The sequence below is a fragment of the Drosophila busckii genome, chromosome X, assembly GCF_011750605.1.
Source record: "Drosophila busckii strain San Diego stock center, stock number 13000-0081.31 chromosome X, ASM1175060v1, whole genome shotgun sequence".
NCBI lineage: Eukaryota > Metazoa > Arthropoda > Insecta > Diptera > Drosophilidae > Drosophila > Drosophila busckii.
The window spans coordinates 5,755,297-5,781,136 of record NC_046608.1 but is presented as its reverse complement, the minus strand read 5'-3'; the positions used below and the strand labels follow the sequence as shown (position 1 = coordinate 5,781,136).

Below are 25,840 nucleotides of genomic sequence, written 5' to 3'. Positions count from 1 at the left end.
AATTATATAGGATTCAATAAACTCATAGCTTTAATTAAAAATAATAAATCCGCCACCATTTTTTTAGTGAGTGATTTAATCAAGCAAAAGGTTTTGATGTATAATACGCATGTATTTTGTAGCTGTTGCGCTAAATAAATCCATTAGCTTAATTTTGCGCGTGTTGTTTAACTCAATTTAACGGTTTCTGTGGCCACAAAGGCTTCAGATTGCAGTGCAAGGGGAGCCTTGGTGGTGAGTATTCTCATTGCCTTGGAACGCACGTGGCTGGGCACCAATGTTGACATGCGCTCTACACGCAAGAAGAATCCAACAAGTGCGGCCTGGAAATAACTCCAAAGAGCTTTCCAGCCGTAGCCACAATGAATGTGTAAAGGAATTGGAAACTCACATTCGTTGGGCAGTGCGCGCGCATACAAATTTCAACACTAGCCATACATTTTCACCACATTGCAGTGTTGCCCACTGTGCCTGGGAATGTTTAGCTGTTTGCCTCTCGCTCGCACTTGTAGCAACTGTCAAGCGTGCCTGCCAGTTGGAATTTGTAGGATCTATTTGGATGAATTGCTCAAACAGTTACAACAGAGCGCGCAGCGAAGAAGTTTGCACAACGGACAGCGCTACAAAAGTTGAACAAATAAGTTAATAAATTGAAATATACATTAACATCGATGAAAACAAACAAAAAGCTGACGCGAGCGTGTGTGTAAATAATAGTAAAATATATTTTTTTGAGGTTTTTGATTTTTTAAAGTTCAATGCAGCGCAACAATTTAACTAAATCAGTTGACGCACTACACGTGAACGTCAACAGCAATAACAATAATAAAATTTATTAAAATAAAACAACAGCTGTAAATAACTTAATTTGGTAAGTAAGTTATACGAACATTACTGTTTTTTTTTTGTGTGTGTGTGTATATTTGTATGCAATTCACTAATTGAGCATTTGTATGTATTTATGTGCGTAAAGAGGGAGAGAGAGAGAGAGAGCGACAGAATGGAGTTGTAAGCGTGACGTGACACGACGCAACAGCGCTCTGCTGCTGCTGAAATTTACCGTTTTTTTTTGCTGTTTGATTATTTTCGTCAAGCATTTTCAAGATAATAAACGTTTGTAGCTTGCACAGTGGCTGCAAAACGATTGAAAAATATTACCAAAAGCTTAATAAAAATAAAAATTCTATATTACACTAAATTAATACTAACTTAGTATAAAAGCAGTTTGCGCTTAATTGCCTGATATAAATAATAAAATTAATTTAACGCTAAATAAATGCACATTAGATAGCACTCAGCTAGCAAATAAATTGTTGTCTGTATATACATACATATTGTTAACTTATTAGCAAAGCTTACCACAGTTCCATATCACGCGTTCAGTCCCAAAAGTATCGACAGTTTCGTTGCTCTTGTTGTTGTTGTTGTATTTGCTGCTGCTGCTTAACGATTTTTCCAGTGACCTTGTTGCGTACGCGTTTGTCCGCTGCGTACTTATGTATATACATATATGTATGTATATGCTTGTGTGTTTGTGTGTGTGTGTAGTCCATTGTACATTTCGGTGCTCTGCTGCTGTTTAGCCTTGTCAACTTCATCTCGGCTCAGCTAAACTCACCTCACCCTCACCACAAGCCACAAGCTCACCTCAGGGCACAGCTCGGCTTGTTGTTGTTTTCATATTTTTGGCTACAGTTTTTGGAAGGCAAACGTTGTTGTTTTTGTAGCACAGTTTTGAGCGTAGTTGTTGCTTTATAGTAATTTGCGTATGAATTTTTAACGTTTGTAGTCCACTTAGTCATTAATTAAATTTGCTGCTGCTTTTGTTTATATATGCATTGTATGTGTGTGTGTGTATTTGATAAGCATTGTTAGCTTTTGAAAATAGCAGCACATTTTGTGGCCTTGATGATGTTGCTCGCTCGTTCGTTTGCTTGCTGGCTTGGCTTTTGATGTTGCTCTTTCGATTTCGCTTGCGCTCTTATACGCTTAGCTTAGCTTAGCTAAAGCTAACCTCGATGTGTCCTTGTCTTTTGGACAACATAAAGCATAACGCAATGCAATTGGACGAGCCTTTTATTGATTTTTTTTACTACATACATATTTACATATGTATGCTAGCTGGGAACGTATAAAAGTTGGTATAAAAAAATTAGCAAAAACAACAACAGCAAGAGCCAAGTCATTCACTCCACTTGGACTTCAACTAGACAGACATATATATGTATGTATTGTATATATATATATATATATATAGATATATATATATATACATGGCGTCAAATTAATTGAAAAGCGACGCCCGAGAGACTTTGCTTCAAGTCACGCATACACTTCTACATATTGTGTATGTGTGTGTGTGTGTGTAAGTGGCCCAGCGGGTTTTTGAGCTTTGATGGCAGTCCAGCACTTGTGGTTGATTTAGCATTGCCTACTTCTCGGCGCTGCCTGCACTTCAGCTAACAGACAACAGCGCAAACTGCATAAAAGAAAATAAATGCACCTATAGACAAAAACACATACATACATATGTGGTTGTCTGTAGCTTAAATTTAAAACATAACATAGTCAACAAACATAGCATTTTGCTTAAAGATTTAGCTACAAATATACATATATAAATATAGCTATTCAGTAATTTTTGCCATAATTTACAACTCTTAAACATTACCATAGTTTCACGCTTAATTGCTGCTCAGTTCACTCGCCTACTCCATTTACACCATTCACCATTCGCTAGCTACACTACAATTACTTCTTGTGCTTCTTTTTAAATCGCTGTCGGCCTTTTGTTTTTATTGCTATGCTTACGTTTATTGTTGTTATTGTTTACTGTTTGCATTCATAACTACTTGAGTGGAAGTAGTTAAAGAAGAAAAAGAAGCAGAGCCTGCAGCTTTACTGCTTATGCAACTTGGCAGTAGTACTAAGAAGATTTAAGTAAAGCTGCTACAAAGGCGAGCAAAATTTGAAAAAAAAATATCCTAAGGCTGCTTTTAAGCTTAAGTAATGGGTTCTTTAGTAAATATGAGCTTGGATTTGCTAGGTAAAGCTATGAATTCGTTTATTAAAAGTAGCATTTAATATTAAATTTTGTATGCTATAAATTGTTATATATTTGTTTTATTTTATTACAATTCGTTTATCAAAAGCAGCATTTATTAATAATTTGTTTTACTATTAAATGTTTAATAAGAATTCATATATATTTTTAATTTAATTCAGTTTTTCTCAGTGTATTTTTGTGCAGCAGCGCAGCCTTTTGTATGCGAATCCCTTTATTGCCTTATAGATAAAAATATGCTGTGGATATCCTGTTTACTATATACATATATACTCTGGATGATTTCATAACAAGCTTATTGATAGTATTTGCTCTGAGCTCTGAGCTATTTTTAAACCAAACTCACCAAGTGCTGGTGTCGACAATTGAAATGCGTAGCAGCAAGTCTGGATGGGGCATGCGGCATGTGGCATGGTCGTCACACTGATGTCATGCTGGGCAGCTTCAATTGCGTTGGCGTTGGCGTTGCCTTTGCTGCTGCTGTTGGTGTTGGTGTTGACGTTGTCCTTAAACTGACGGCAGCGCGTTTGGCGTATAATAAGCGCAACAGCAAATTGGTTGCGCTAAAAGTTTTTCATCCACCCACGCGCGCCGCCGCCGCCGCCACCGCACGCTGCATGGCACAATATCGCCTGCGGCATGCCACACTCAGCTATTTTATCTGCTTAATGCAGTAAAGCTGCTGCAACCTTGGCATGCTTAGCAAACAAGCCCAAGCCCAAGCGCAGCTAGAAAATAAATAAAAACTAAATCTGAATGCAGAAATTGTTTGTTTGTTGTAACTCGTAGTTTGAGTTTGAGTTTAGTTTGTCAGACATGCGCTGCTTGTTATCCTTGAAATCCTTGCCGGGCTTTCAAGGCTTTCTCGCGTCTTTGGCATGCCAATGCAACTTACATAAATGAAATGAAAATTCCTGCGCCATGACGTCAATGCGCTGGCGATTTAAATTTAGCTTAACACTGTCACTGCCACAGCTCCGACTCTGGTTTTGGCTTTGCCACAAGGACATCGTCATCAGCGCGGGCAGTGACTTTGATTTCATATTGGCAGCAGCTTTCAAAATGCTAATTGAATTGGCCTGTGCCCGAACCGCAGTTCATTGAATTATAGCCAGAGCTGTAATTGTATTTAGTGTGTGTTTGTGTTCGCTTTAAATATAAATGCAAAAAGTTGCGCTCGCATTAATGTATGCATATTAATTATTTGCTTTTGAAAACTTTTAATTGAACGAATCAGCAGCAGCAGCAGCAGCAGCAGCAGCAGAAAAAAGGGTGCAAAGCCTTTTAAGTGCTTTCATATAAAAGCTAAAAAGGCGGCAAGGCAAACTCTTGGCGCTTTGTGTGGCTTTTAATAGCATTAAAAGTTTTGACTTTATGTGTGCAGCATGTGGCAAGTGGCATGATTGAGCGCATTTTGTCGATAAATGCAGTTGGTTTGTTTGGCTTAAAAATTGCAGCATTTAATCAAACGTTTTAAATCGAAAATTAAATTGATAACTATAAAGAATTACAGCTATTAATGATTCATAAATTGTAAAGCGTTTAAGCTATAAAACAATTGTTTGTAAAATGAACTATTTGTAAATTAAATCATCTAAAACATTTATAAAATATGCTTTCAATTCAAACTATTCGAATGTAATTTAAAATTGAATTTGTTTATCAATGCAGCTATTAATGCGAATTAAATTGTAAATTTAAGTAAACTATAAAACATTGTTTGCTACTATTTATAAGTTGAGCTGCATTTAATTCCAAGCCTGCGATTTCAACTTAGCTAAGCATTAATTCAATTCAAAGCTTTTGCTACAGTCAGCTTTTCATACTTGAACAATAAGCTTAACAATAGCTTAAATGTCTATGACTAGTTAATTATGGCAAACAGTAGCTCTGGCTGGCCACTGCTATTACAACTAGTTAACCTTAGGACACACTCGAGTTACAGCTGCTGCGGTCTCTGCCACTTAGCTGACTAATTACTGTAACTGGAGAGCGCTTTTGGCCATGGCCATTGCCTGTTGCCCTGGCAGGCACTTCAGCTAGTAAATCCAATTAGCACTACACTACACTACACTACACAACACACACACACACAAATATCTCTCGAAGGGCGTTGCGACTTAGCTTTAATCCCTAACTTAACTTTATATTCTTTTTTATGCGCTTACAGACACGCAGCAGCGACAGCGACAGCGACGCCAGTCAAGATGTCGGATCAGCAGCGTGCCTCGTTATGTCCAAGGCTAGTGGATTATATGGCCATTGTGGGCGCCCATACCACGCCACCCATGCCCAAGGGCATGCCAGCGAGCAAGGCGCCACCAGTGCAGGTGCGTTGAGTATTTGATCTGAAGTGAAAAGCATTAAAGTTGAATAATAAGTACATTGAAAAATGCTTGGAGTTATGCATATGCAAATAATTATAAATAAATTGTAGTCATATGCATTCAAATTATTTGCAAAGCTATTAATTATTTGCAAAAATTAACAAAAGCTAAGCCAAATTATTGAACTCAATTAAACAATTTCAATATAATATATAATATAAAATGTTTAAATAATATTAAATACATATATATATATATATATATATATTTATTTAACAGTAAATTAAAGATAATTTTATAAATATCTTTCAATCAATAAACTACTTATTACAATTAATTTAAGTAGCAATACAAATTGTTGCATATATTTTTATATTTTAAATAATTCAAAATAATTGTGCTTAATTTAAAATGAGTAACATATTTGTAAATTGAATTAACTATTTTGTTTGCACATTTATTTTATTTATTTATAATTGTTGTCTTTCGATTTTCAGGTGCCTGACCTACTGCGTCGCTATCCACCCTCAGATCATGCGGACTTTCCGTTGCCATTGGACATGGTTTACTTCTGTCAGCCCGAGGGCTGCACCAGCGTGGGACCGCGACGCACTGGCTCCGCCATACGCGACATGACATCGTTTGTGTTCGCGCTGACCGACAAGGATTCGGGCAAGACACGCTATGGCATCTGTGTGAACTTCTATCGGCCCATTGAGCGACCCTGCTCGAGTGCAGCGGCTGCGGCGAATGCAGCGGCGGCGGCAGCAGCAGCGGAGCGTGGTGGCAATGGTGCGCCAGCTGGTCATTTGGCTGGTGGTGGTGGAGCACGTGGTCGTCGCTCGTCTGCATTTCGACGCGAGTCCTGGCGCAAGAGCATGGAACGCAGCTCCGATTCCGCTTTTAGCAGGCAAGTGTTGTGTGCTTTTGCTTTCGCTTTTTGCTTGGAAGAAAAGAATAGAAATAAAAAAGGATTAACCAACGGCTTGTTATCTAACCATAACCATATATATTTTACAAACCCATTTCCATAATAGTTACGGCCTCTTAACTACTTCTAGCGACTACAGAAGTAACGTAGCGCCCAGCGATTCGGATCGTGAACTCACCTCGCGTCGTGACTCCGATCAGCAGCGTCTGCATGCACATCAAACATCCCAAGCTCAACAGCAGCAGCAGCAGCAGCCCAATGCTGTGCCCAAGCTGGGACTCATGGCACCCTCGGCGGACTCCGAATCCGGTGGCAGTCATTCGCCATCGCCACGCGCTTCACGCAAACGCACCAAGCTACGCAATCAGTCGTTGACCTCGCTCTGCATTATCTCGCATCATCCGTTCTTCACCACGTTTCGCGAATGTCTGTTCATTCTGAAGAAACTGATCGATGCCTGCAATGAGTCCTCATCGCCGAAGCGTGTCGGCGCCTCCCAAAAGATCAATCGCGATAATGTCTGGACCGTGCTGACGGGACATGTCAGCGAGGCGACACCCTCCATTGTCTTGCACGATGTGCGTGAGATCGAGACTTGGATTCTGCGCTTACTCTCCACGCCCGTGCCGGTGCCAGGCTCCACGCGAGTCGAGGTAAGTTTGCCCCTAAGTCCATAAGCTAGAAATAAAGTAAAATTTTAGTTTAAGTGCATTTAAATCTCATAAGTTTGAATTCGTCGCTTTTTCAGTTAAAGAAAATCTCTTAGCTTCAGTGAAGCTTTTCAGTTTTCTAATTGGACTGTTATTTAAATATAAGATTCTTATCTCTGGAAATCGTTGCATTTTCAAATCTATCTTCACTAAGCTCAATAGCCAAGTTTCTTTTAAATTATTCTAAAGGCGATTTAAAATCGTCGATAGAAAACTAACAGCTCTAAATAGTTATGCTAATTGTTAGATTTATTAAAATATTTCATTCAACATCCACTCAAGCTCGATAGTTGCTTCGAATTTTATGCTCAACAATCCCCTCTTTGCTTTCCCGGCTTAGGTGGAGGTGTTGTCACCCACTGTGCATGAGCCGTTGCTATTTGCATTGCCCGATCATACGCGTTTCTCATTGGTGGACTTTCCGCTGCACTTGCCGCTGGAGCTGCTGGGCGTGGAAACCTGCCTAAAGGTATGGACACTGATAATGCTGGAGAACAAGGTGCTCTTTCAATCACGCGACTATAATGCCCTGTCCATGTCGGTCATGGCATTTGTCACAATGCTATATCCATTGGAGTACATGTTCCCCGTTATACCGCTGCTGCCCACCTGTTTGAGTTGTGCGGAGCAGCTGCTGCTGGCTCCAACGCCATTTGTTATAGGTGTGCCTGCTTCGTTTTTGATATACAAAAAGAATTTTAGGTGGGTTCAAGTGGCGCGTTAAGTAATTCTATAAAAATACTAAATATGCCATTTGAATACCAGGCTGCCGGATGATATATGGGTGGTGGATTTGGATTCGACAAAGCTGACACCACCGACTGGCGGCTATGATGAAATACCACCGCTGCCCGAACCCGAGGGTACCATATTGAAAAACCATCTAAAGCAGGTAAGCAAAGCTGAAAGTTGTGCGTGTGAGTTTCATGGAGCAGAAGAATATTTGTCAGCTAGTTTGGTTTGTTTGCTTGTTAGGCGTTTTAAAATTTTGAGAGAGAGAGGGAGAGCGAGAGAGAGTTTTAGAATATTTAGAGCGTCTGTTTGAGATTTTGTTTGCAGGCATGCAAAAGCTGCGAGCTCTTGTCATATAAACTCTCATTGATTAGCTTTAGCTGCGACTCTCGCTGCATAAATTTCTCGAGTCTGTCATGCTCATTGCGCAATTTAAATACAATGTCTGGCAGCATACCCTGGACTCGTTTAACCACACGCTGTTGTATCCTTAAGCGGGCAGTTTGCATGCCCTCGCACTTGAAACGCTCGAGACGCAACAGCTCCAAGTCCCGGTCGCGCTCATAGTGTAGCTTCTGTTGTAGCAAGTGCTCCAACACTGAACTATACACGACCAGCTGATCGAGCCGTGGATCCATTGTCCTCTGACCACCAAAAGCGTCTTCCAAGCAGCGTCTATGGCTTTGGGTTGTGCCAGACATTGTGTGTAGCTGTTTTGCTTAGCTATATATTTAATATATATAGAGCACGTATCTGTATAAAGAACGTACAAACTGAACAGTAACTAAAGCCAATTGAATATAGCTTAGTATAAATATTTGACAATCTGTGCGCCGTTTACTCAAGCAAACGAATCAAATTAAGTTTTCTATTTAAAGCACTCAAATGAGAAAAAATATATGTAAGCGCACAAGAGTTAACCCATATGCGAGTCTACACTACGTCTTGATAATTGTCTAATTACAAATATATAACAATAATATACATTAATTATTGCTTTGCTCATATATTATAAATGTATACAATGCTTACTGTTTTTTACATTATGATTTTCTGATTTTCTGCTATTTCAATTCATCAACTTCTTCTGTGCTCTTTTCTCTATGCTAACTACTGCTATTATAACTCTTAACACTCTCTCATGCATTAACTATCTGTTAAACGAATTTATTATACTCTTGATCACAACTACAACAACTACTACTACTACAACAACAACAACTGCAGGCTATGCAACTTATGGATGAAGCTGGACTTGGTGTAAATATCGTTCACATTAAAAATGCATAACGTATTTCCATTTACTTTTTGGTTTTGAGTTTAATTAATTAACAACTAAGTACCGCTATATGAAGTGCCGGCCTAAAAAAAAGAATTAAACATACTGCTATACTCTAAACTAACCTAACTATATAACTAACTAACTAACTATATATATATATAATCTGAACAGCATGCAATGTCAGTCAACATAACAAAAACATTATTGTTAGCTTCATTACTACTATTCATTGTTAAATGTATAAATGTTGTATAAAACTAAATTCTCCAATTCTTCCATTAGGACTCTTAGCTAAAAGTTAAAGTTTCATTCTCTAGTTTGTTTAATAGCATTCGAGATTTCTCTGCTTAAATATTTATAAAGCAAAGTAGTAATATTCTTCCATTCTTCTTCCATTATCTTCTTCAAAATTTAATAATTTGGAATACTTTCATTTCAAATTCTGTTCTGAACTGAACTTTAGTTCAAGAACTAGCTCTTCTAATTCCAAAAGCTTCTCTAGACTACATTTAAGTTCCATTTATGTCCATAGCTCATAGTAGTAACTTCATGTCTCTGTCTCTGTCTTTCTTCACTTCTATGTAGTCGCTCTCTATTGTTGTGTCTGCATGTCATATATCGATTCATATGCTTATACTTTAACCCAAAAACAAACTTTTAATGCAGACCTGAGTTAACAATTAACTAGCGTACATAGTTTATATACATATAATAAATACAAATTTTTCGATAGTTAGTTCTGTTTAAGTTGCAGCTACTCCAAACACATACAACTGGCTATAAGTTAGTAAAATCTTTTTTTTTTAATCTAATGTGCATCTACAGGCGCTGACTTCCATGTCAGCTAACAATCAAGCTGTCTCCTCACAGCAACTGTTGCCATCGGTACGGGATAGTTTACAGGAACCACCGCTACTAGGGTAAGTCTATCGAAATCGAATGGTTATATATGGAATGGAAAAACTTACGCGCATTCTTCGCTCTGTTCTTTAGTGTCTCCCAGGTGCGTTTGTCGTTGACTACTCCGCCGCATTCGGCGCAGGCAAGTCAACGGAACTCCGTCTCAGCCCAAGGTGCTTTAATGATGAGTCGCCAGGCGAGTCCAATGAATTCACCGGCGCTGAATCCATTTGTTTATGGCACCGATGTCGATTCGGTGGATGTGGCCACGCGTGTCGCCATGGTGCGCTTCTTCAATGCCCAGAATACCTTGGCGAATTTTGCGGAGCATACGCGAACGCTGCGCTTATATCCACGTCCGGTGGTCGCTTTTCAGATAAACAGTTTTCTGCGCTCGCGTCCGCGTGCCTCGGTGTTCCTCAATCAGTTTGCGCGCACGCAGGCGGTGGAGTTCCTGGCCGAATGGTCCTTGACGCCCACGAATGTGGCATTCCTGCGCGTGCAGACGGGTGTCATGGATCCCATGCAGGTGGGCGATAAGCCCAAATGGTTTGCACACTCCTTAACGCCCATACGCTTCTCGGTATGGGACGATGGCAGCTCGCTAAACGGGGCGCTGCGCTCGCTGAAGCAGCTCGAGTGCCAGCCGACAGATGAGAGCGGCTCGGACTCGGAGGGCGCCGACAGCAGCAGCTCATCGTATAGCTCGCTCAGTGATTTCGTTTCGGAGATGGCTTCCTCGGATTTGTCGCCCAGCTTGCACGACGTTTTCGGCTCCTACAATCGACCGCATGTGGTGCCGCAGACTCTGTCTTCCAATCTGGATCCGGCTCTGGTTTATCATCCGCCCAGTAAGCTGCAGTATCCCGAGGGCCAGGCAGGTCACCAGGCCACCAGCAAAGAGGACGAAGAGCGCGCCGATTCGCCAGTCTCCTCCTCCTCCAGTCGCTCCGACCTGAGTTCGCCCAGCTTCAATCGCGACTCCGAATTCGACTTTCAAGCCAAGGCAACGGCCACCACAGGCTCGCAGCCAGCCTTTGAGTTGGCCACACCGCTGGCCATGCGCCTAGAGGCGACGATTAAAATGGCCAGCCTCGAAGCCGAGTCGGATGCGGCTTCCACAGCAACTGGCAAGACCGTGGCCAACAATAAATTGCAGAAAAACACAAGCGAACTGGAACGCACTGAAAAGAAAATACCAGTAAGTTAAAAGTTAAATATTTGTTGTATTGAATAACAATTTAATATATTCTGTTGACTTAACTTTTATAACTCCTTGAATTTGTATTCTCTTATTTAATGTAATACAAATACAATGTTTTTCGCTTTTCTTCTCTTAATTTAATTTTATTTCATTTTGAAAAGATTTGTTAAAATTAAATTTACAATAATTTAAAATTCTCTACAAATTTTCTAATGAATAAGTTTACTTGCTTATAAAAATATTTAAATAATCAATTACTTACTTACAGCCTCCTTTAACACCGCCTGTGAAACAACCGAGCGTGACAAATATTCTGGCACGTACCGGCAGCTCTGGCTCCAGCTCGAGCAGTCCAGGACGCCAGAGCTCGCAGAGTTCGCTCTTTGAGAATTTCGCATCGCATGCCAAGGAGCTGGTGCGGGAGACAACACGGCAGAGCAGTCAGGAAGGCATCCTGGCACATGTGGACAAGGTAAGCTCGAACTGAAACTCCAACTTCAAATGCATCCAACTCAATGTTGTGTACTTCTTGTCGTGCAAAACTTTATATTTTGGGTATGCTTTATTTAACCCAAAAAACAAAAAATTTCAAAATATTAAAAACAAATAAAAACGCGCACGTACCAAAAATAAATGCATAACTAACTAAGTATAGCATGCACTGGACGAAGATCTCGATGACAAAATGCGTCATACCTTTGAAAAGGTTGGTACACAAATACACAAAGAACATAAATATACAGTAACCAATTCAAAAGATCAACCATACGGAAGCTTATGCTTAAGAACTTTCCATAGAGTTCCCACGCTTACGCCTCAGTTCACATCGCATTGCCATCGTAGATATAGCAAAAGCATAAAATATTATATTGTATAAATAAATTTGCAAGCTTTAAAAGGTTTTTTTTAACAAACTTCTAAAGTGTTGGTTGAATTAAAAATTATTAAAAAGGTTTGAATTTATTTTTAATTTTAAAATATTTTATTTTTGTTTGCAAATTTGTTTTAAACAACGGCTAGCCGTAGTTCAACTTTTAGTGTAAATCTTAGTTGCCCAACATCTGCACTCAGCGCTGTTTTTTTAAATGGTAGTCCATGGTTTTTTTTAGAAATTGCTTTAAATTAAAGACAACAATCTTATGTTTATGCATTAACAATTCAACAGTTTACGCTAAGTGCAAAGAAAGCGGCAGGTGAAGCCTCCAAACAGGCGCTAGAAGTGTCCAAGCAGGCGGCAGGCGTAAGCAAAAATACATTTGAAGATCTCACCTATGTCGGCAAGTCCACATTGGGTGATTTGACCAAAACGGCCAAGGAGGCGGCCACCAAGAAGGGCATCATTAAGCTGGACGAGCATGGCGCAGTTGTTACACAAAATCAGGGTCCAGGACAGAATGCATCCAATTCACAGCTTGCAACGCAGAAGCAAGTGCACCCGGTCTAGAGAGCGCCGCCTGGCGAACTGTGATAAGGCCATACGAATACGTCCTCTATTTCCTCACAGTGTCTTGCGGACCTGTAACCACTTTTTGTTGCTTTTGTTATTCTAAACAAAGTGCGCTTAATAATATAGCTTGTACTATCTATGTTATTGTTAGTATTGGAGTTTGCTTGGCTACTTTCCTTCAGCACGACCGACCCAATATAGTTCTCAGTCATGTTTGCGCACAGAGAAGCACATCAACAATAACAATAGAAGCTGACTAAATGTAAATAACGCAACTGGTTTGAGCTAAGAGGATCACACAAAAAACGCACAAGTTGTCAATTACACCATCGTAAGCGCCTGCGTAATAAGAGAGGGCGACAACCCACAAAACCAAATTGTGGTCTATTGAGACTCTTGATCTCCGGTCGCAAGGCGATGCCTGCGATTTCGCGCACACCGCTTATTGCGACACTTCTTTCGCGGTGACCAGCGTCGAGACCTCAGAGAAGTAGCGAGATGCCGCACGTCAGTCCAGTGAAACCACTAAGACCCTGACTCCTCTGCCGCGTCCCGATAAAACAACGTGCGAACTCAACGACTCATTTCTGCCAGATCGTTATAACCAACCAGATGCCGCTGCCGTGAAGGGTTGGCGCGCTGGCCTCTTACACTAAATATGCCGTTAAGATATTTGAGATGAGTCAGAGAAATCTCATATCGCACGATCAAGTCAATAGTGAGATATAATTACTATTGGACACAAAGAGACTAATACGGCACCGAATGCGTCAATTATTATTTGATTTGAGCGTGGTATTACGCCCTAGCGAACGTGTTCTCTTTAGCTGGACAACTTTTCTAGAGTACCAACGTTTTAGGAAGGCTTCACTGATCACCTAGCCTCGAGTACATTTACTATTATTATATAATGTAGTGCACCTTTACCCACGAAGTAAACCTAGATGTTATTACCAATGTGTGTCTTATATTGCCACGTATATACAATACCGAGAAGTGTCAGTAGAAAGAGTATGCTATATCTATAGATTAATTCCTCATTATAAGAGCAATTTCTCACAGAAAATACACGCAACATAAGTTATTCATACCCCGCACATAATTATTATAGCAAAACCACATCACACTGTCAGCGCGATGCGCGAGCTAGACGCCATGATGCTCAGCTATGCTGGAACCATCTACTCATCTATACTGCAGTTACGAGCTTACACAATGCATGTGCATCTCTACGCGAGCCGTTTGCGCTTCTCTAAGACATTAGCAAATTAAGAATCAAATTGCACTCTAAAACTATAAACACATATATGATATCTAATTTGCAAGCACACAATCATATGAAACGAACAATGACTCCAATATGCATTTTAAGTAAAGATAATTTGACAGTCTCTCATTGTCATACACAACTTTGACTAAATAAATTCTTAGCGTTCTGCTCGAGTTAAAAGTAATGAACCTTTAGGTAAAGATATCTATGCATAATGTTTTGTAGAGTTTAGGAAAACAAATTTTCAAATCACTAGATCCTTACACTGGCTTCAGTTGGCTAGCTTATTACTCTACGACTGAGATACATACGAATTATAATGGCCAGGTTGTAACTTCTTAGTAATTTACTACTGATATAGGCTATAACCGTGAGGCAAACTACTATATGATAAAGAAAATTATTCTAAAGTCAGAACCCTCTTTCCTGAATATGGAGTATAGATACATTGTACATAGATTGTTTTGATTACTAGTAGTAATTAGTTTATTGTTAATAAATTATAAGATTGGTAATTTGTTATAAGTAGTTGTTGAAATAAATTGATTATTAATAATTGAATTTACTTACAGTGCATAACGAAGCCCGTGTGGAAGGGTATGCTGAAGTGCGTGCAGGCCATAGCTGGTGGCTTGGATGTGACCTTTGGGAATTTCGGTCTGGGCGGCATGGCCTCAGTGTTTCAGCTAATGGAGGTGGCGCACACACATTACTGGAGCAAGGAGATAAACGAAGGCAGCGACATGTCCTCCAGCCTGTTGTCCAGCCATGCAGCCAGTCCGTTGGGCAGTCGTGAGAATCTGCGCTCACCCAGCAGTCCAAATGGCTCGCATTCGGGACTGGGCAGTGAATGGGCATCGCCGCAAGAATCACGCAAGAGCTCAACGCACACGGCATTGCCCACAACAGCGGCTCAGCGTCGTCTGTCCTCGGCGGACAGTCAGGATGGGCAGTCGACAACGGAGATGTTTAAGGATATGTTGTCGCAGAAGCGAAGTGCCTTGAAGAATATGCTAACGTCATTCGATTCGGATGTAAGTGGCATGCAATAAAAGTTAATAATTACTCCCATTGTCATAGCTTGTCGTCATATTACATGCATTACATTTAGTAAGCAACGCTTGTAACCGTAATCGTTGTATATACATACATATATATATATATATATATATATAACTATATAATATTATATACTATTGTAGTCTGTGTAGTGCGCGCTTGTCAGTTCGTATATAATGCATATTTATATTTGGGCCTCGCCATTGCCAAAGTCACGCCACCTCTTCACTCAATGTCTAATCAACAATCAACAATCAAGAATATATAAAGCGTGTCTATAAAGCTAATACTCCCAAACAACACTTATAGTATATATATATTCACATACATATATCCTATCGTATGTAATTCCCCATAGGCTGCTGGCTCCACGGGTGCGCTCTCTGTGGTCAGCGATCTGCTACCAGCTGGCAGTCTGAGCGTACGCATGCCCTCCAGCTGCCGTTCCACTGTCTCAGACACCGAATATGAAAATGTAAGTGATGAACTTTAAGCAACGAGACCGACCTCAGACCAATCTTTAGACCACCAGCATTGTTCATATAGTAAAATTAACTGGCCCTGGCCCTGGCCCTGGCCCTGGCCCATCCAACCAACCTCGGAGTATTCCATGCACCCATTACCCGCTGACCCTTTATGGGGTTTTTTTTTACTAATCTGCTTGCTGCTCCCAAACAAATTTTACAGACTACCACATCGAAAGATTCGAAGAAGAGCACTGGGAATTTATGGTCGGGCAAATCGACGCTTAGCGCTGGTTTTCGTTATACGGGCGGACATTTGATAAATACCTCGTCTTCACCATCGCCGGATAGTCCGCGTGTTTATCTATTCGAGGGTTTGCTCGGCAAGGATCGTCTCAATTTGTGGAATCAAATGCAGTTCTGGGAGGATGCTTTCTTGGATGCGGTTAGTCAGGAGCGTGATATGATTGGCATGGATCAGGTAGGTCTGAAAAGCAGAAGAAATTATAAGAATTGGTATTAACAAAATCGAATCGAATAGATTATTTTAAAAATATATTGTATTGTTGTGTTTTCCCGATTCAAACAGGGACCCATTGAAATGATGGAACGTTACAAATCTTTGAGTGAATCGGAACGCAAGCGCTTGGAACACGACGAGGATCGACTATTGAGCACTATGCTGTATAATTTAACAGCAATATTGGTTATGTTGAATGTCACCAAGGATGAAATTAGACGCAAAATACGCCGTCTGCTTGGAAAGTCTCACATTGGACTCGTTTATTCGCAAGAGGTGCACAATGTAGTCGATCAAATAAATAATTTGGTAAGGCTATCTAATCGGCAAGTTACACCATGCGACTAATCGATTGGTTAATCTTACATAGAATGGCAACGATATCGATCTGAAGCCGTTGGGCTCACGTCTCTTGCATCGTCAAAGCTTCACTGTACATCAGGGCATCGATGTGAATGGTCCGTTGCGTTTTATGGAGGTGCGAGACGATGGCTTGGTGCTGCGCTCGGTGGACGGCACTATCGTGGAGCGCTGGTGGTACGAGCGTCTGGTGAATATGACTTATTCACCAAAGACCAAGCTGTTGTGTCTCTGGCGTCGCAATGGCGGACAAACGCAGCTGCATAAATATTATACACGCAAGGTTAGCACTTGGAAGCAATTGAAGTGGCTTTTTGCTTAAAGGGCTTTTTGTTTTGTTTGTTGAGTAGTGCAAGGAGCTGTATAATTGCATTAAGGAGGCTATGGAGCGCGGTGGCACGCCCACAAATGTGCCCGAATTGGGTGGTGAGTTTCCAGTGCAGGATATGAATACAGGCGAGGGAGGATTGCTGCAGGTCTGTCTTGAGGGTGTCGGTTTGTTATTCTCCAATAGCAAGGTAAGTGCCAGGGCTTCTATAGCTCAAAATCTACTACTACTACACACACACACACACATACACATATACACAGCGAACACACACACAAACACGCGTATACAGTAACGCAGCGAACACAGCGTTTTTTGTATAAAAAACTCTCTGGCATCTACTATAAAATTGAAAGCCATTCTTAACTACGGCCCTGTCTAAGACACTAAACGACATTTAACAAAAAAAAAAAAGCCCCAGCATAGATAATTGTGAACCTCATACTCTGGCCGCCTATCGATTTATCGATAACCTTATCATCTTCAACTTGTTTTTTGCGGCTTCAAGCCAAGTTTAACGTCAAAATATTTGTTTTTCCACCACATAAAAAAAGTACAGTAAAAATTCGGCATCTATACATACTCAATGAATACTCTATCTTTTCCTTTGGGCGTACTACGATACATACTTTGTTTTTGTTTTTTTTATCTCCCAACTATATCTATACTTTGATTTATCAAATTGGTTTCTTTCATTTACTTAATTTACTTTTGTGCCTAAGTTATAATTATATAATAATTTTTAATCTTAGATATTCTTGCATAGTAAAGACTGTTGATAAAAAAAAAGTACAACGTAAATTTATTAAATTATGAAAAAATACAAGGACCTTCTCAATAATTTTTAAATTTTATTTTACAGTTTGTCACTCACCAAATAAAATATAGGTCTCTATTTCTATCTAGCTCGCTCTTTCTGTTTTCACTCTATCTCGCTCTCGCTCTCTTTCTCTGTAACTATGTTAAGTGCAACTAACGACAGACCAGCCTAGTCTGGTTTATTTACCGGACAGACTACTGTGCGCTAGTTCAAGCTTATACTTATACTAAGTTTAGTCCATATATCCCAAAATACTAGCTCTGACTATAAATACATATATATTTTTTTGTTTGTAAACTATACGTACTTGTACTCAATCCGTAACTACATTAATTACTTTACGTATATATGGCAGGCTAAATCTGTAGTATTATCATATATATATATGAGATTATATATAAATACATTTTGATTTTGTTTTCATTTTTTAATTTCCAATCCACTTTTAACCTCTATGACAACATATAATTAACCACAGTATAATGAAATTAAAGTTTACGTTAACTTAAGTGTTCATTTATCTAAATCAATTTTTCTACATAACTCAAAAAATAAGGTTTTGCGATATTTTTGTTTAAGCCTTTTACACCAATATGTATATCTTTATATAAGAAAAAAAGTACATGAAAAAAGCAAAAAAAAAAATCAAATTTAATCAATTTAATAATAACTTTGATAAAAGCAATAAACATTCCATAAATACCATACCCATATATTGTGCTAGTGAATGTACTGAATGCCTATATTCATTATACTCCTTCTCTCTCTTTCTTTCTATTTTATTTAACTAACCAATTAAAAAAATATATATACACATACACACAAATTTTTTTAGACTCTTATTTCCAACTTATGATTACGATTTCAAATTTTTATCATAATCAAAAATATTTGAGATTTTTCTTTGCTTTATTTACTTAACTTTTTGTAAGCGTAAACATTAGTTACAAAACAAAAAAAAAAAATGAAAACTCATTAATATCATTTACAATTTTCACTATTTATCTACGATTTTAATAAATAAAAAACAAAACCTTACGAAATGAATTTTAAACGCTATATACAGGACTATTTAAGTATTTTATTAGGTTTACTTTATTTGTTTTTTAAATTGTTATAATATTTCTATATATTTCTTATAATGTGCCTTGCCTGTAAATATTTATTTTAACTACAGGAATTAAATCGCTGAGCGCAAAGTAGCGTTAGGTCTCTCCTTGTAAAGTGTGGTTATGTCGAATGCCAATTTTATTTTTGTTTTAATTTAATTTTAATTTAGTTTTAAGTTTGCCAAGCAAAGCTTTTCAATTTACAGACAGTAAAATGAAAATAAAACAAAACCGAAAGCAAAAATTGTAAATTGATATAATTTTTGTGTGCATATTTCTAAGCTGGTCACTTTTGAGATGGTCCTTGTGTGTATATTTGCAAATTATTGTTTATGTCAACTCTGGCGTAATTTAATAATTATTTATTTCGATTACTTTGAAGCATTATCTTATTCTTTTGGTTTGGCTTATATTTAGTCTCTCTTCTCTGCTGTCTTCTGTCTCACTCTCTGTTTCTCTCTCTCTCTCTCTCTCTCTGTCTCTTCTTATACTTGCTCAGCTCTGGAGCAAACTTTCTTCAACGTCTGTTAGCTTTTTACTGCTCTTGATTTATTTTTAAAGAGTTTTCTTATATTTGTAGCTATATTTTGTCTTTTTTTCCACTATCATATTGTTTTTTAAAAACTTTAACTGTATAAATAATAAGCCACAACTACAACAACAACTACAGCCAATACAACAAATAAAAAAATAAAACAATTATTAATAAATATAAGTATATCTTAGCTATTCCCAATATTTAAAGTGTCCCGTCTCTTAACAATATATCAATTCTTACATGGACTCAAAACACAACAACAACCACATTTCATATCGTTTCTACTTCGAGTAAAAAAAAAAACTACTAAAAGTTCAAACAGAAATACAAAAATTATATATAAATCAATCAAGCGTTTTTTCAACTTTCTTTTTATAATTTTCTTTGTTGTTTGTTTAATATTTTCTGTCGTACGCGGAACGCTGCACCGTTTGCTCCTCTTCCATTTTGTGGACTACTCTCACACGTTCCGTACGATCGAAACGAAATAAAACGAAAAACCTAACGACAAAAAAAATTCCACTGATTGGTTAAAAAAAAACAAAAAAATAAATTCTGAAACCCAAAATCAAAAATAAAACTAATAAAAAATTATGCGTATACGATGTGTTAAACGATATATATCGTATGTCGTGGCAAAAAAGGATTTCGAGGTATTGCAATGAACAAATTTCTTGTTATATTTGAAATTAAATTTATAAGCAACTATTGTTCTTTAAACCCTGTTACAAAAAACCCCATTTGCGTTACTAAAAACAAAATTATTATTTCATTTATCACATTCATACATTTGTATTTATGTTACCGAAACACTTGATTTTCAAACACTACATTAAAAAAAAAAAAAAAATTAGTAGGCAAAAAAAAAAAACAAGTTACAGTTTGTAGTTGGTATTGAATTCTAAATTGAAACAAATAATATATATATACTATATAGAAATACAAAGAGTATACATATATGTATATGATATTGTTTTAATTTGTTAAACTGTTGGTTGAATGGTTGATTTTAAGTTTGAATTTTGTTGTGGAAATTGAAGCAGCGCTATTAACTATTGTTGTTGTTTCAACTCCATGCGTTTCATATTTGTTTTCTGTTTTCATTATGTTCAATGTGTGTGTTATAAAAATAAATTCAATTAAACGTACAAAAACCAAAATATACTATTACTAACATATTTACATATTTATGGGGGCACGTACTTTTGGTTATCGATAACGATAACACAGCTTGTACAGTAGCAAAGGCTAGGCAGCAAAAGGCAGGCCCAAATGTTGCCCCCTCACATACACAGACACACACAAACACACACACACACACATACTTGCCAATAACTTTAAGTTAGTTCAACATTTTTCAAATGTATTTATTTAATTTTCATTTCTCGGCACTAGTTAACGCAATTTCTTTCGAATGTGACTCACAAAAATTCAGACTCCACTCACACACACACACATACAGAACTGAATATCACAAATTATCTAAAAAAAAAAATAATCGATATACATACTTAGTTGAATATAATCTAGTTTGTAGTAAAAGTCTTGTAGTTGTGCTCATTGCTGTTATAGCTGTTAAACCCAAATTAGTTGGGATTTGAGCGTTTCTCAATTTGCACAATCGTTCATGCAGCTGTGATATCGATAACAATGGGAACGATTGTTTTGTTACCATGTATATTGTTATTAATGCATTATTTTTAACTGAACGGCATGTAGTTCAAACTAAAAATCGAATTGGTAGCTTAGCTATGTTTGGCACACACACACACTTACACACAACAACCTCACACACACACAAACTGTACAACGAGAATTTCTATCATTTATTTATTTAGTTTTCTTTGACGTTTTGTAGAGACAACAAATTTTTGTTTTAATTTCATTTTTTTATGGTTTTTAATTTATGCTTGTGTAGTCTTATACGTTTAGCAAAAGTTCTGAACGCAAAAATTGTAGTTTGTAGTTTAAAATAATTAAAATTTTTACCAAAAACAAAAAGTAACTCCTGAAAAACAGGAACTAAATTGAAATTAAAAACCGAAACAAAATTTGTTACTTGCAAAAATATAAATGAAAATATTCAAATAAAAACTCATTAGCGCTTGACTATGTAAAACTTTTTTCTGTTTGCTAAATTACACTAACTCTCTAACTATCCGTCTTTCTCTATTCCTCGCTCTCTCTCTCTCTCTATCTGTCTCTAACTGTCTTCAATCTAAACGTTAACTGTCTGACTATATTTTTTTAAGTTTCGACGTTTCAAGTTTCGTTATTTTATTTAAAAATCAAAATAGGTTTACTGATTTACAGAAAAAAAATTAATATATAGCTGCCTTTGCCTAAAAATTAATTAACTTTTTATGCTGTTAACAATGTTAGTGCAAGCATGTTGTTACTATTAAAAAAAATACCAAAACTCCCTAAAATTATATAAGCAGAACCCTCTCAAAATTCACAGTGAACCAACAAATATCAACGCTCCTCAATTAAAGTAAAAAAAAACATTAACAACTTTCATTAAAATGCCAATACTCATGCTATCTCGTTTTACTGCTCTTTATGTCTTTCTCTCTGTCTCTCGCTCTCTATCTCTACTGTTAAAAGCCCTGCTAAGAATTAAAATGCTAAACCCACAGCAAAAATGCATACAAAATATAAATAGACTTATTTCATATTAAAAATCATAAATAAATTTAATTTGACCTTTTTTTTATAAGCTAAGCACACACACGTACACTCTCTCCTCCTGCTCACACACATACATACAAACTTGCCTAGTTGTATTTTTGATTTAATTGTATTCCTATTTTTGGTATTAGTGCAAAATTAAATTGAGACCCCCCCACCCCGCCATTGAACTAGTGCTATTTCCCATGTTAGCTTAAAAAAAATAAACGTATATATACATAAAAAATTATAAAATATATATAAAAATGACCATCTCACAAGTACTAATTAGAACATAATACTGAGCAAATATTATATATAAAATCAAAATATATATACATATGGGAGAGCATTTAACTAAGATATTTAAAAATATATATATATAATATATATATATATATAGAAAAACAGAAAAATTAAATTTTACTTAAGTTTGTCAACAAAATATAATGCAAAAAAAAAAAAAAGAAGAAAAAATAATAAAAGTGTTTTAATTCTTGTTTTATAAACAATACTTTGGTTTACAAAAACTTTTGATTTAATAATACCTATGTCTAATTTTGTTTGCTCTCTGCTTACCAACACTTGTTGCTAGTTGCTATAAAATCTTAACGTTTGTTGTATAACTGGCTGCTATGGCACTTGCAGTAGTTTCGTAGCATGGCTTATGCGTAGCGCTTAGCTTTTTGTTGTGTGACTACCATTCATAATTTTTCTAACTATTTATTTTCGCATTGCATGCATCGAAATTTTGAATGTTAGTGTTTGTTAACAACACTCACGCACACACTTGACACACGCACGCACACATACTACTACAACTACAAATTACAGTTACTACGTACGGCATACGAAACATGAAATATGAATCAAACCAAAATTATTGTTACTATATAAAAACTATACATAAGCATTTTTCTTTTATAATTTAAACAATGATACTTTAATGATTTCTTTTCTAGTCGTTTTTGCATAACATTTCTTATGTTACCGTTAAGGTTTTACGTTTTACGTTAAATGCGCAATATAAAAAACGATATATTCAATTTTGAAACTAAATAAAATGTTTTTTACAGTTTTTTGTGCGTTTGGATCACATACGCAAGTGTTTTACACAAAAAGGCGGCATATTCGTACTGGAGGAGTATAGTAAGTGCCACTCTATATTGTATATGCAGTTAGCCAGTGTTGTGCAACGTCTTTATATGCTCTCTACCACATTTTAGATCCCAAAACTCGCAATCTAATACAGCGTAAATATCAATCGAGCATGGTAAGTTGATTTTTATTTTTTTATACACTCAATATTGCAACTGCATCATTTAAATTTGTTCCACACACACATATATATATATAGAGGCAATATATGTATGTTACACCCATTGTATATATAAAGTGCACCAGTGTACATAAGATTTAAATATTTTGTATAATAACTATATATATATGTTTGATTTTTGGCGTTTCTTTTCTTTCCTTTCGTTTCGTTTCGTTCTTTGCCGCCAATTTGTTTGTTTACATGTCAAATAAACATTACTATGTATGATGTATGATGACTACAACAATAATAACAATAACAACAACAACAACAACAACAACAACATGACTGCAAACACTCCAATCACCAATCACTACACACCAACACCTACCATTTCATCAACAACAATATTTTACACCAACAACCAACACACAACAACAATCAAATCATTCCACAAATTCACCAACACTGTGTATGAAAAAACGTGCAAATGAAACAAAATTTAGGCTTCAGCAATTGTGTTGGCCTTTCATCGTGTTACAAGCGTGCAATTTGCCTATATATGTCATCTGAATGAAAAGGATAAAATGTCAACAACAACAACAACAAGGGAAACACTGGAATTGGAACAGCATGCAGCAGCAACAACAGGAGCCACAACAGCAACAGTTTCAAATATGCTTATCGAAAATGTGCATTAAATTAGTGAAAATATTTATTTTGATTGTAAATAAATTTACAATTTATATAACTATATATTTTATATTAGTTTGTTATGCGTGTCTGTGTACAAAACAAAACACAACAACAACAGCAACAGTGTCTCATTTGATTTGAAATAAATTTTGAATAAAATTCAATTGATTGCTATAAAAAAAAAAAAAAAAACATAAAAAACAACTCATTAACATTAACCCATGCTAGCTATACATAATTATAATTTTTAAATTATAATTTAATTGTTTATTAGTTATGCGTTTCATGCTCTCATTTTGTGCCACTTGCATGTAGTTTTGTTAGCTTGTTAATTGTTGTAAGTCACCAGCAAAATGAAAAACTTTATACACCAAAAACAAGAACAGCAACGCTTGATTACTAATAATAACGTATACGCCATGTATAGTCGGATCAAATATGCTACTCGGTGCTGTGCGTCTTCAGCTATGTCGCCGCTGGACAGGATCAGAAGAAAAATCCGGTAGTAATAACGCCACAAATTCAAGATATACATGCGCAGCAAAAACAAAAGCAAAAGCAACAAACGACAGCAGCAGCAACAACAACAAGCAGCGGCAGCAGCAGCAGACAGCAAAGTGGCAACATAACTATTAAACATACTGTGCCAATGCAGAAGCCAACCATAACAATGTCCACAGTGCAGCCGCTGGCAAAGCTGCCAGCAGCAGCAGCAGCAGCAGCAGCAGCAGCAACAACAGCAGCCGCAACAACAACAGCAACTGTTGTTAGCTCAGCGCATGGACAGCTGCCGCAGCTGCCGCCACGCGTGCCCTCACAACCTTCAACTGAAAGCTTGGCCAGCATTAGCTCGCCACCGCCCAAAGTACGCAGCGCAGCACCGCCTGGACCACCGCCAGCCATACCGCCACGCACGGGCGCCATTGCACGCAGTGGTTCAGTTCAGGTGCAGCCCACACGCAGCTTTGTGCGTCAAGCTTCGGCCAACTCAACGCCACCGCAGTATACGCCACAGCCGCCGCCCAAGTTTGTTATACCCAAGCGACTAGCACGCGCCTCCACATTGACAGTAGCACAAAGCGTCCAGCAGCAGCAACCACAAGCAGCAGCAGCACAGCAATCGCAAACCCAAACCCAACAACAATTGTTTACACAGCAGCGCGCTAGCTACGGCAGCGTGTCCGCTGCGTTGCAATCCTTGCCAGAGTCGGGCGGCGGCGCCAGTGCTAGTCTAGCAGCTGGCACTGGTGCTGGCACCTCGCCTCAGGCACATCGCAAGCACTGACGAAGAAGTTCGTTCTTCAAATTTAGTGGCGGCGGCGGCGACGACGATGGCGGCGGCGGTCCCAATGGCGAGGCGCCGCATCCGGCAGCGCAAAGACGCGACGTCTGTCGCACCATTTGCATACCTTGGCTATAAGCTTGTGTTATCCTTAGTTAAGTTCCTTTTGCGGCAGCGCAGCTATTTATTGTTCCTACACTATATACCATAGTTAGCTTGAAATTGATTCTAGCTTGTGTTAATTGTTAACTTAGCTGCTTTTAAATGTCCAAACAATAATTAATTGTTAAAACTTAAATATGCGCTGCAAGCATTGAAATATGTAACTAAATAGTTTATTGATTCAACAAGCGCTGCGAATTTCAATTTCAATTTCAATTTCAATATTTTATTTGCAGTATTTGCAGCGCTTGTTTTGCTATAATTAAGCTATCATATCAATATTATATATAGCAAGCTAGCCACTGTATATAGTAGGCAATGAATGTATAAATAAAAACCTGGGCACAAAATACAAATTCACACACACACACAAACAATTGAAGGCAATCTAGTTAGTTAGTTAATGCTTACTATTATAGTTACTATATATATATATATATATATATATACAAATATGAACAGCTTATATTTGTTTAGTGTTAAAAGAACGTTAAGGAATTGTCAGGGAACATTAAGCAGTGAAGCACCAACAGCTTCAAGTTGGATCAGCAATATCTATAAATGTTTATTATATTAAACTATATACTTATATATATAAATACAGTTGTTTTTTGCGTTGTTGCTAAAACCCAAACGTTGGCTTTAAATGTTAACAATCGAAAGAGAACAACAATATATTATAACATTATATTTGTGAAACGTCACAG

At 37.5% G+C, this 25,840-nt stretch overlaps 2 protein-coding genes across 2 annotated transcripts; one reads left to right on the top strand and one right to left on the bottom strand.

Annotated features, from left to right (window-relative positions):
• The first annotated feature begins 5,073 nt into the window (after positions 1-5,073).
• Positions 5,074-25,514, top strand: LOC108606478 (MAP kinase-activating death domain protein). The gene is made up of 21 exons (XM_033294375.1): positions 5,074-5,394; positions 5,889-6,301; positions 6,453-6,975; positions 7,373-7,734; positions 7,798-7,924; positions 8,992-9,024; positions 9,872-9,966; positions 10,040-11,147; positions 11,419-11,622; positions 11,806-11,856; positions 12,316-12,579; positions 14,440-14,901; positions 15,285-15,401; positions 15,614-15,871; positions 15,980-16,219; positions 16,281-16,553; positions 16,621-16,788; positions 19,710-19,718; positions 22,812-22,884; positions 22,962-23,008; positions 24,117-25,514. The coding sequence occupies exons 1-21, from the start codon at positions 5,272-5,274 to the stop codon at positions 24,972-24,974; spliced, it is 5,808 nt and encodes a 1,935-aa protein (XP_033150266.1). The 5' UTR covers positions 5,074-5,271; the 3' UTR covers positions 24,975-25,514.
• Positions 7,984-8,573, bottom strand: LOC108606479 (tubulin-specific chaperone A). The gene has a single exon (XM_017996615.2). It carries the CDS (start codon positions 8,463-8,465, stop codon positions 8,061-8,063), a length of 405 nt encoding a protein of 134 aa, XP_017852104.1. The 5' UTR covers positions 8,466-8,573; the 3' UTR covers positions 7,984-8,060.
• Positions 25,515-25,840: the final 326 nt, after the last annotated feature.

Bases quoted from the DNA above. Each gene is read 5' to 3' on its own strand.
- LOC108606478 (XM_033294375.1), top strand. From the start codon at position 5,272: ATGTCGGATCAGCAGCGTGCCTCGTTATGTCCAAGGCTAGTGGATTAT. The intron at 11,623-11,805 runs GTAAGCTCGAAC...AACTAAGTATAG, and splicing joins TCCTGGCACATGTGGACAAG to CATGCACTGGACGAAGATCT. The intron at 15,872-15,979 runs GTAGGTCTGAAA...CGATTCAAACAG, and splicing joins ATATGATTGGCATGGATCAG to GGACCCATTGAAATGATGGA.
- LOC108606479 (XM_017996615.2), bottom strand. From the start codon at position 8,465: ATGTCTGGCACAACCCAAAGCCATAGACGCTGCTTGGAAGACGCTTTT.